The sequence below is a fragment of the Engraulis encrasicolus genome, chromosome 19 (assembly GCF_034702125.1).
Source record: "Engraulis encrasicolus isolate BLACKSEA-1 chromosome 19, IST_EnEncr_1.0, whole genome shotgun sequence".
NCBI classification, from domain to species: Eukaryota; Metazoa; Chordata; class Actinopteri; order Clupeiformes; family Engraulidae; genus Engraulis; species Engraulis encrasicolus.
In genome coordinates this window covers 14,965,382-14,977,881 of record NC_085875.1, presented here as the reverse complement: position 1 = coordinate 14,977,881, position 12,500 = coordinate 14,965,382, and the positions used below count along the sequence as shown (strand labels likewise).

The 12,500-nt window shown below is 44.5% G+C and overlaps 1 protein-coding gene across 1 annotated transcript in view; it reads left to right on the top strand.

The window, feature by feature from the left end:
• Positions 1-12,500, top strand: part of ush2a (Usher syndrome 2A (autosomal recessive, mild)) — a 582,756-nt gene that overhangs the window by 120,779 nt on the left and 449,477 nt on the right. Inside the window, exons 13-15 of the mRNA XM_063184090.1 lie at positions 336-537; positions 10,457-11,011; positions 11,093-11,236. Coding sequence (XP_063040160.1) covers positions 336-537; positions 10,457-11,011; positions 11,093-11,236 — 901 coding nt within the window. The remainder of the gene's footprint in view (positions 1-335; positions 538-10,456; positions 11,012-11,092; positions 11,237-12,500) is intronic.

Below are 12,500 nucleotides of genomic sequence, written 5' to 3'. Positions count from 1 at the left end.
ACCCCATCACCTGTCCACTTCATCTCTGTGTCCCCTCATAACCCCCTCTCTCCACCATCCACCCCCCCCCTCCCCAATAAAATTTCACCCCCCCCCCTCAAAACCACGCTACTCTCCATCTATCCATCCTGTCTCAATCTCTATCTTTGTTCCTTCTCTCTCTCTCTCTGTCTCTGTCTCTGTCTCTCTCTCTCTCTACCCCCATCACCCTGCATCCCCTCATCACCTCCTCTCTCTCCATCTATCCACCCTGCCTCAATCGCTCTCTCTCTCCCCTCCCTCTCTCTCTCCCCCCCCCTCTCTCTCTCCCTCCTTCTCTCTCTCCCTCCCTCCAGATGGGTGGCCAGTGTAAGTGCAAGCGGCACGTGTCTGGCAGGCGTTGTGATGAGTGCCCGCGCGGCTTCTACGGTCTGCGCGGGGCGGGCGGCCGCGCCGAGGGCTGCGTGGCGTGCGACTGTAATGCCGCCGGGACCAGCGCCGCAGATATTACCTGCCATCAGGACTCGGGCCAGTGCCACTGCAAGACGCACGTCATCGGTAAACACCAGACACAACACAACAACACACAACGCATCACATCACCACGCTTCCTACCTACCACCATCTCTCTCTTCTTCTCTTGCTCACTATCTGTCTCTGTCTCTGCCTCTCTCTTTCTCTCTCTTTGTCTCTTTTTTTCTCTCTCTCTCTCCATCTCTCTCTATCTCTCTCTTCACAGTTATTCCTTACACACACACACACACACACACACACACACACACACACACACACACACACACACACACACACACACACACACACACACACACACACACACACACACACACACACACACACACACACACACACACACACCAGGGGTGGAACTTATTTTTTTTTCCCACCAGTCACTGTGGCAGGTAGANTTCCAAATCTACTAGTCACTTGCCATTTTTACAAGTGAGTTCATTATTATTATTATTATTATTATTAAAACTATTATTATTGGAATTATTATTATATATTTATATGTTTGCGTTAGGTTGACCATGTCCTTAACACCAGAAAAGGAGGACTTCTTACATGGTTGGGGGTGTGGGGGCCTTTCCCCAGAAGTTTTTGAATTTTTAGATACAATCCTGCATTCTAATCAATTTTAGGGTGAAGAATGGCAAATCCCATTGGGCAAAAAAATCGCTTGGACATTCAGGCTATTCATAGCTCAAGTGGAGGTCAAAGTGACTGGTGGGTTGAAAAATGTACCAGTCACCACTGAAATGTACCCGTCATTGGCAGGTGGACGAGTGCTTATTTCCATCCCTGACACACAAACACACACACACACACACACACACACACACACACACACACACACACACACACACACACACACACACACACACACACACACACACACACACACACACACACACTCCCCCCAACTCCCTTTCCCTCTCTAACTCTTTGTAACGCTCTAATGTTTCTTTTCCTGTCCTAACATGAACACGCTTTCCTCTTTCTCCCTCTTCCTCTGTGTCTTTCTCTCTCTCTCTCTTTTACTTTCCCTCTCACTCTCACTCTGTGTCTCTGTCTGGCGCTCTCTTTCATATAGGTTTTGGAGTTTTTTTGAGTCAGGGTAAAAAGAAAGGAGAGAAAAAAAGCAAAAATGCAGCACAGTGCTTTGAAAAAAGAAAAGCAAAAATGCAGCACGTTTAGTTTGAACGAGAAACAGATTTGAATTCCAATTAAAACTTGGAAAAGCGGTTTTGTTTTCTCCCATTTTGTTTTAGGAAATTGGGTGCCGGTTTGAAAGTGTGTATTTTTGGTTTGCCCGTCCTCCTGGGCAATGTTATTTTGGAGTGAAGAATTTTTACATATAAAATGCTGTAGAATTGGGGGCCCCATATGTAAATAACATGATTAAATTGTTCCACCCTCGACAACACAAGCACCCGCCAAACTGAAGCGTTTTTTTTTTCTCTTTCTTTCTTTTCTTCTTTTTTTTTTTTTTGCTTTCCTCCTCTCGTTTTTTTTTTTTCATCAAATTTACCTTCCGTCCTGCTCCGCCAAATGGTTTTTCTCTCTGTGAGCCTTTCCAAGGCATCCCAGGCCCCTTTGTGATAAATCTGTTCCATTTTTTCCCCCCCGTGTGTGCCTTTGAAGCGGGCGCCTTATGAAATGCAAACGAACGCCGCTCGCACACAGGATCATGTGCCGTCGCTAAAGCCAGGATATCAAGGCCCACCTAATTTTAATTTAGTAATTCAATGCCAACTTGATTATAATAAACTGCACACAACCCTCCTGCACACACCCCCTCCTTCCCCTTTTTTTCTTTTTCTTTTTTCCCCCCGTTCAGGCTTCTTCTTACAAGACCTGCTCTCTTTTGTTTGCTGCTCCCACAGGTATTTTTCAGAAATTAGATTTGATTAGGGCAATTTATTACCCACAACCCCCCAGCACTGTGGAGGCGGAGGCGGCTGCAGCCTTCATAAGGGGCAGAATTTATCAACTGCCCAGGAGTGGAGTACACACTGTACACAATGCACTTTGAAATGTTGATGTATGGCAATATTATGCAGCCAGGGCTACTGATAAAGTGGGGGGCGGTGAGGAAGGGGAAAGCCTCATCCCAGCCCATGCATATGTGGACCTAGCTCAGACGCCCGAACACACACACACACACACTCGCACGCACGCACACACACGCAGGCATGCACGCACGCACACACACAAACACATACACCTCTCTGTTCATAACACACAAGCGCCTCAAACACACACACACACACACGCACACACACACACACAGACACACAGACACACACCACTCTTTTCATAACACACAAGCGCCACATGCGCGCGCGCACACACACACACACACACACACACACACACACACACACACACACACACACACACACACACACACACACCCTCCACACAGACACACACCCCTCTGTTCATAACACACAACCACCATGTATACACACACACACAAACACACACACACACACACACACACACACACACACACACACACACACACACACACACACACACACACACACACACACACACACACACACACACACACACACACACACACACACACACACACACACACACACACACACACGTAGCCTAGCAGTAAACACCATCTGTAGTCCTGACCTATATTACAGGTGCGACTGGCCTTATTTATCAACAGGACCAGAGCACATTACTCCTTACCTTCCCTCATCAGCACGCCTTTAACAGGGAGAAGGGCCTTCTTTAAACAGCTCAAACACACTAAAGTTTCACTAATAAAAACACCTTAAACAAGGAGATGGGCCTGCTTTAAACAGCTCAAACACCAACCTATCATCAATAAAAACACATGAAATAGGGAGAAGAACCTGCTTTAAACAGCTCAAACACCAACCTATCATCAATAAAAACACATGAAATAGGGAGAAGAACCTGCTTTAAACAGCTGAAACACCAATGTTTCATCAATAAAAACACCTGAAACAGTGAGAAGAACCTGCTTTAAACAGCTGAAACACCAACGTATCATCAATAAAAACACCTGAAACAGTGAGAAGAACCTGCTTTAAACAGCTGAAACACCAACGTATCATCAATAAAAACACCTGAAACAGTGAGAAGGGCCTGCTTTAAACTGCTGAAACACCAACGTATCATCAATAAAAACACCTGAAACAGTGAGAAGGGCCTGCTTTAAACTGCTGAAACACACTAAAGTATCATTAATAAATACACCTTAAACAGGGAGAAGGGCCTGCTTTAAAGGTACACTGTGCAGGAAATGGTCAAAAAAGGTAGAAGGACCTGCTTTAAACAGTTCAAACACACTAAAGTATCATCAATAAAAACACCTTAAACAGGTGGAAGGGCCTGCTTTAAACAGCTGAACCACCAACGTATCATCAATAAAATCACATTAAACAAGGAGAAAGACCTGCTTTAAAGTGACACTGTGTAGGAAATGGTCAAAAACGGTGCTGCAACTATGCTGCTCATTGAAACTGTGTTGCCAATTGCCAGATTTGGTCTTTTCATGAAAGTTTACTGAGAAATTAACTAATATTTTCTAGTATGGCCCAAGTACAGTCATTTTTGCAGCTAAAATTGGCTATTTCTGGAAATTCAAAATGGCGGACCATGGAGAAGATCCCCCTTTTCATGTATGAAAAGTACAATTTTTCCAGTCATAATGAATTCTTAGAATTTGATGGTGGTGGTAAGTATTCATGAAAAAGGTAACAATAGTGAATGGGCAGCATGAATTCTGGAAATAAACAACTAAAAATCTCACATAGTGTCCCTTTAAACAGCTGAAGCACACTAAAGTAGAACCAAAAATAAATGCATGAAATGAAGTGTGCAGTACATTAATCTGTAGCCTCTGTGTTCACTGTGCAGACTCCACTACATCATAGCAACATTACTATGACATCACAGACAGCCTCAAATAACAGTTTAAGGGCGCGATCACACAGACCGCGGATTTTACAGTAGGAGGCGGATGTGTTCTATTGTTTGTCAATGAAAATGAGCAGATTACGCGTCTAATATCAGCGCAAGGCGGGTTGCGGATTCTGCGCCTCTCCGCGCCGGGCGGATCGAGTTGAAAAAAGTTGGAAACTCAAGGCGGAAAACCCGCGGCGGATTTCCAGATGTTCGATAGGAGACCGTAATCAAAATTCATATCAGATTCTCTATCCAACGTTAGGGGAGCATAGATGAATGGATAAAGCATTTTGTGTATGTTTTCACAACATTTAACGACATAACACCATCAATTAGGCTACGTTGCGAGTGACAGTTGAGTCGTTACGTTGCCTAGTCACCGCATTCGAATAGGCAGTGGATCCGCACTTCGTGTGGTCACTTCTGATTAATCAGCTGGACGCGCATCGCAGATTGTAGGCAGAAATCCAAGGTCTGTGTGATCGCGCACTAAGACTTGATCGTTACAACTTTGAGAGTAAGGTACTGTCTCTGCAAAGGCATTACACAGGAAAAATACACTTCAGCAGCACCAATACATGCAAGAAGTACAGTAAAGTCTGCAGAAACAGGCAAGGGTGGGATTCGAACCTACAACCCTCTGATCTTAAGATCACCTCCCTAACCATTAGGCTACGGCTGCCACACATTATGCAGGTGGAAGTACAGCTAAAGTAAAATGAAACAAGGACTTCCATCAACTTATTTAACTTTGATGTGTTGGACCTGTGTTGCACACGCACAAGTGCACACACACACGCACAGCATCATTGAGGACGTGGATTGATAAATTAATATCTGTGTGTTCATTAACAGGGGTGGTGGAGGGAGATCTGTGTGTGTGTGTGTGTGTGTGTGTGTGTGTGTGTGTGTGTGTGTGTGTGTGTGTGTGTGTGTGTGTGTGTGTGTGTGTGTGTGTGTGTGTGTGTGTGTGTGTGTGCACGTGCGTGAGTGCGTGCCGTGCATGCCATACGTGCGCATGAGTGTGCGTGCATGCATGTGTGTGTACGTAAGTGTGTTTGTATTTTTGTGTGTTTTTGTGTGTGTGTGTCTGTGTCTGTGCATGTGTGTGTATATGTGTGTGTGTGTGTGTGTGTGTGTGTGTGTGTGTGTGTGTGTGTGTGTGTGTGTATGTATATGTGTGTGTGTGTGCGTGTGTGTGTGTGTTGCGAGGCACAGCAGCGGAGCAGTGCGGTGTAAATGGCAGCCGTGTGCGTCTGGTGGTACTTGTAGCTGCGCAGGACAAGCCCCTTAGGCTTTGCTCAGCAACATTAGCAATAGATTACCTGTCAAGAATATATATGGCATATTCAAATAAGCAGCACCGTGCATATTTTAAAAAACTTGATATGATTTGAATCCACGTAGACCACTACGTTTTAGTAGTTCCAAATTGAGCTGTAATTCTTTTTCTAGCCTCACAGTTATTTTTACATCTTTGTGGCGCGTTGTGCCTTTTTTCTTGTAGCGTTTTAATTTATTTATTTTCTCTCTCGGTGAAAATTAAGTGGCCTGCCTGAGGTGGGTTATCCATCACGCTCAAAGGACCTCACTTAATGATGGCGTTTCATTTTTTTCCCTCTCTCTCTCTCTCTCTCTCTCTCTCTCTCTCTCTCTCTCTCTCTCTCTCTCTCTCTCTCTCTTTCGCTCTCTCACAGACACACACACACACACCCACACACATACACACGCACGCGCACACACACACACACACACACACACACACACACACACACACACACACACACACACACACACACACACACACACACACACACACACACACACCCTATCCTCATTTTACGCTACTTGTAAAAAGCCACACACATTTATTTATTTATTTATTTATTTACTTGTTTGTTTGAACGGCTTCTTTTCACAAGCTTATGGTTTATAATTGCTTGGGAAATGTGCTAAGATGTGTGATTTTGATTGTGCTGCATCAGGCATCGTACTGTATAGATTTATCTGCAGCTATCAAGGCTGGTCAGATCACCACGCAGACATCTATGGTGTGTGTGTGTGTGTGTGTGTGTGTGTGTGTGTGTGTGTGTGTGTGTGTGTGTGTGTGTGTGTGTGTGTGTGTCTGTGTGTGTGTGTGTGTGAGAGAGAGAGAGAGAGAGAGAGAGAGAGAGAGAGAGAGAGAGAGAGAGAGAAAGAGTGTGTGTGTCTGTGTGTCTGTGTGTGCGTGCGTGCGTGCGTGCGTTCATGTGTGAATGCGTGAAGCATATTCGCATGACTTGATGCAAATCCTGGATGAATATATGGTACTGTATGTGATTACACAGCATTTCAGTTGTGCTGTAAATATATCAGAGGAATTAGCTGGAAGATAAACACTGAAGTTATGCTCCTTTAACGTAACTATTCTGACACTGCCTAAAACTTAAATGTAGTGAAATCTTGGGTAACACTTTATTTTTGGGACACATCTATAAGCACCAATACATACAATGTTAATGCCTGCACAAGTAACTTGTAAGGCATGTACTAAGCAAACACTAAGGCCTACTAGGTCCTTGCTAAGGTTAAATTGGTAATAAATCCCTTATTGTGCATGAACAAGACATTTGCGAATACATGCCTAACAAATGTTTGATTTTGCTTTGTACATGCCTTACAAGTTACTTATACAGGAACATTGTATGTATTAGTGCTAATAGATGTATCCCTAAAATAAAGTGTTACCACATCTTGCAAATAAAACCGTACAGTGAGGCAGGTGTTTGGGCAGCTGTGGGGTGGGCGATAGTGGTGTCAACAATGATCGATTCGGCGATCCGAATCGATCCGGGGCATGGACGATCCAGATCCAGATCCGGCAAGTTCCAGAATCAATCCGGCAATTTTTTTAAGTTTCAATTACTTCCATGGATATTTCGGGAGCAAATGAATGTTAAATTAAATAAAAACACTTCAAAACATTGCAAGACTGATACAGACTGATACAGAAAACAGCCAATAAATTGTTGCTCAGTATCTGACTACTTGTATTTCCTCATCATAGCTGAACATTTGCTTTGCGTTCAGTAGAAATGTAATGCATTGCAATGCATTGTAGAATTGAATCGAATCGGATTGGATCTAATAGAATCGAATCGAATCGGATCTACTACCTCCCGAATCGTGATCGAATCGGATCGTGAGGGCAGTGCCGATCCACACCACTAGTGGGCGATATGGCAAAAATGTTGTATCACGATTTTTTAACATGAAATCACGATTTCGATTTTTTATCACGATCGTCCATCCAAAAAATAAAAACAACAAAAAACAACTTTCATATACTTGCAATTTGTAATTTGCAGTCAATAAAATGTTAACACACTGATGATACTCTCATAAAGTGTACAATTGGAATACAATTAGGGGTGGGCGATATGGCCAAAAATGTATATCTCAGTATAATTTTAGTCACGGTATATATCACGGTATATATCACGGTATTGTACATTTGTTTAAAATTTAAGCGTTGCAAAATGACAAAAAAAAAAATAATAATAATAATTTTTTACCTTTGCATTTGATTTTTGGAAATGACACAATGTCCTTTCATATGTGAATTCTTGCCATTACATTTTTTAAAAACAAGCAAAAACTAGCCTATGTAAAATGCATTTTGCAATGCAATGCTACCCAATAGAACACTGTCAATTTCACCAAGTGTCGAAGGGGTTAAACTACGGTAGACAGAGAGGGGGGAAAGGGAGGGGTGTCAAACTGAACACATTGAGAGTAAATAGAACTGAACGTGGATTGTATCAACTACATCGTTCATTGCACCTTTTTTCTATTTCGGGAGTTGTTTATGGTAATTTTGAAATGTGTGCTTGCATCTGTGATTATGCCAAGCATAATGGTTTAAGCTGTCATTGTTAAAGTTAAGAAAAACGAACTTTCACATGAGGCAGCTAGCAATGCATTGCAGAACTAATGCATTTGAATGGCAATGGCAGCTTTCACTGCACCAGCGGTTAGCGTGCTAACGTTAGCGAAATCGCTAATGCCACATTTTAACCCTCTGAGGTCTAATTGCCCTTTAGAGGGCAATTTGACATGTCTCCAAAAACAAATCTGTAACTCTGTGAATTTTTGTCATTGAAACATATAAGTTACACCATTAGAAACCTCAGACCTTCCAGATTTCAAATATATATATATTGAATAAATTATATAGCTGGCCCAATTTAAAGAAAGTGAAAAGAAATCTTCGCATATTCTGTACTCTCTGCCTGTAGCAGCCACACGTATAGCTATTCACATGTAAAGTACCGGTGCTTGAGTGGCTATTCAGAGGTGACAACACGCCCCTTTCATCTAGGGTAAACACAGCCATGCTCCTTACTTGGCCACAGGACAAAGAGAGTGACAGGGGGGTGTGTTATCAGAGCACATGGAGATTGACAGGGGGTGTGGGCCATTAGAGGTTTTTCACACCTATCTCATTAGTATTCAAATGAGACAGGCAGTGGCCTGACATAGTGTTTCTTTTTTGCATTTTGTATGAAAACAACAAAACATTTCTAAATGCCCTTTTTACTTTTATGCAGCCAACACATTTGTTTACAAGATTCAAACTTCAAAAGTCTTGGCTAGATATATTTATTGTGTGTTTTCTTGCACTTTTTGAAGACCTCTGAAACCTGTTTTTTTGTACAGTTGTGTTTATACTCAATTTAAATAAAACATGTTTGTATGACACCCAATTTTCTTTCAGATTATTTATTGTCAGGCTTTTCAGAATGCAACCATATATTTCACTTTTGCATAGATGCTTACTGTTAGTTGAAAATACTTGAAAATGTCAGGGTGGTGCCAGCAGCCTAAAAGCCTCTGAAAGGCCTTAGACCTCAGAGGGTTAAACAGTGAACAGTTGTTTTAGTTACTAACACCCAGTCAGATATCATGAATGATATTATCTCAACTGGAAACAGTAACATACAGCTGTTACGGCTGGCGCAATGTGTTAAATGTAAGGCAACCAATGTTAGCACATTAAGCACATTTATTTTGTCAGACACCAGCATAGACATGAATGACTTGGGCTGTTAGCTAGTTAGCTTGCATTTCGTGCTCAGTAAATTGTGGAGTCCAGAATCGAAATGTGTTGCCATCACACACCATTTCAAACAATAGTTCACTACACTAACCATACATTTTACACATGAAGCTTATTCAAAGGAAATTATTGTGCTGCTGTTTCTCTACAACCACATTGCTACAACTTGAGGCAGTCAGTCGGGTGGATGTTCAAAACGTTGTATACTGCCATCTGCAGGATGCAATACGCTATATCACGGTAGAAAGGTATGGCCAAAATCCATACCTTGGTGGAAAAAATACCTTTTACGATAGTATACCGTCCATACCAACAACACAAGTGAGAAAACATCACTCTGATACTGATAAACATCCTCACTGCAAGACAATCTATACGATTTCTCCACTTTGGCAGATTCGAGACGATATTTTACTCAATATCGCGATTCACAATATAATATCGTCATATTGCCCACCCCTATGGGCAGCTGTGGGGTAATGGTTAGGGAGTTCGACTGCATGTTGGTTCCAGGGTTGCAGGTTCAGTCCCCACCCTTACCAATCCCTTGAGCAATGCAGCTATACTCACACTGCTCCAGGGACTGTAGACAATGCCATGTAATATCTGAAGGTGCTTGGATAAAAGTGCAATGTAATGTAATGTAATGTTAAAATCCTGCGATAGTCTTGTGTCGATAGTGCAAGACACATGGGAATGTGATGTAAGTTATCATGTGCTTGTACTACTTGCTACGTTACATTACACTTCGCTTTGGTTAAAAAGCGTCTTGCTATGTCTGTCTGTCTGTCTGTCTCTCTGTCTCTCACACACACACACACACACACACACACACCCCTGTATAAAGTCTAACGTGTATAGCGTCTCTCCCTCCTCTTGTCTTGTCTCCCCACCCCGCAGGCCTGACGTGCGACCGCTGCGACTACGGCTTCAAGTTCCTCAACCTCTCCGACCCCGAGGGCTGCAGCCCCTGCGGTTGCCACGCCGACGGCTCGCTGCACCAGTTCTGCAACCCGTTCTCGGGCCGGTGCGAGTGCAAGGAGCACGTGCGGGGCCTCCTGTGCGACTCTTGCGCTCCGGGACACTACGGCCTGGACTCCTCCCTCCTCGGGGGCGGGGGCGAGTGCCGACCCTGCGGCTGCGACCCAGCGGGCACGCTGCCGGCGCCGGGCGGGACGGGGACGTGCGACCTCAAGACGGGCCAGTGCCCGTGCAAAGCCCACGTGTGGGGCAGGAGGTGCGACACCTGCCGCCCCGGGTACCACAGCCTGGAGCGACTCCGGGTCGACTCCGACTCCGACTCCTCGACTCTGGGCTGCCTGCCGTGCCAGTGTGACACGCGGGGCACGGTGAACGGGTCGGACGTGTGCCACCCGGGCACCGGCCAGTGCCCCTGCAAGGAGCGGACGGAGGGCTTGCGCTGCGACGTCTGTGCCCAGAACACCTTCAACCGCACAACCGGTGCGAACCTGACAGGGCTCGACCGTGGTGACAGGGACAGAGACGAGGAGAATGGCATTGACGGTGACGGGGACGGCGACAGTGACGGGTCGTACGACTGCGCGCCTTGCCGCTGCGATCGGGAGGGCACCGTGCTAGGGAGCGTGTGTGATCCGCTCAGCGGGCAGTGTGTGTGTCTGCCCTCTCGCCAAGGGCAAGACTGTGGCATCTGCCGCCCAGGTAAACATGACTTTTTTTTAACCCTCTCACCCTGTCGTCTCCCCTCACCTCTTTCCCCCTCCCTCACCTAGTCCAGGTTATATACAGGGGCTCCCCCACTGGGATGTGAGGGCCGATCTGTGTGTTTGGGAAGTAAGCTGAGAACCCTGTTTGCACTATGGATGCACATTATGTCAGGGGGAGGTCGTGAGTACTTTTGTGTGCATTAGGGGAGGAAGGAGAGGAGGGAGATAGGAGTGTTTGGAGAGAGGGAGAGTGAAGAGAACGGGAGTAGAGAGGTGGAGTGGAGTTGAATGGAGTGATAGGGAACAATTCAGCAAGAAGGGATGACAGAAGGAGAAGAGAGAAGGAGGGGAGAGAAAAGAAGTCAATGATAAAAGAAGATAAAAGAAGAGAGCAGTGGGGAGGAGGGGAGATAAAAAGATTGGAATAGAATATCAGATAAGAAAAGGAAAGAAAGAGAGAAGATAATAGAAGAGAAGTGAAGTGAAGAGAAGAGAAGAGAAGAGAAGAGAAGAGAGAGAGAAGAGAAGAGACAAGAAGAGGAGTAAGAGAGGAGAGGAGAGGAGATGAGAGAAGAGGAAATGAGTGAAAAGAAAAGAAAAGAAGAGGAGAAGGAGAAGGAGCAGGATGAGAGAAGCAGAGAGGAGAGGAGAGGAGAGACGAGAAGAGAAGGGATAGAATAGAGAGAAAAGAGGAGCAGAGGAGAGGAGCGGAGAGAAGAGGAAATGAGTGAAAAGAAAAGAAAAGAAGAGGAGAAGGAGAAGGAGCAGGATGAGAGAAGCAGAGAAGGAGAGGAGAGAAGGCTCCGCCATGTTGTCTACAGTAGCAGCATATTGCTGTGCTGGCTCTGAGGTCTCTGAATATCTGAATTAGGGCTCTTGTTCCTCCTACCTTTGCAGAATCAGACACTGGAGATATTTTCTAGCCTTGTCAACAATTTTTGGGGTAACATTTTAGTGCCTGATATATTTGAGAATGAAATATCATTTCATAATTTATTTATTTATTTTGTTTTTTGGTAGGACAGCATACGGGAATTTGAATTCCTGATGTGTTTGTAGTGCAGGCCGGGGTTTTGGGTTGCTGAAGGCTTTTGAGGAGTTAGTTAGACTGAAATGCATTCTGCTCCTGCGGAGCTTTGCAACACTCAACACAACCACAGTTATACTAAAGGGTTTTCTGCCTTTGTGGTTCTGTTGAGTGTTGCAAAGCTCCGCAGGAGCAGAATGCATTTCAGTCTAACTAACTCCTCAAAAGCCTT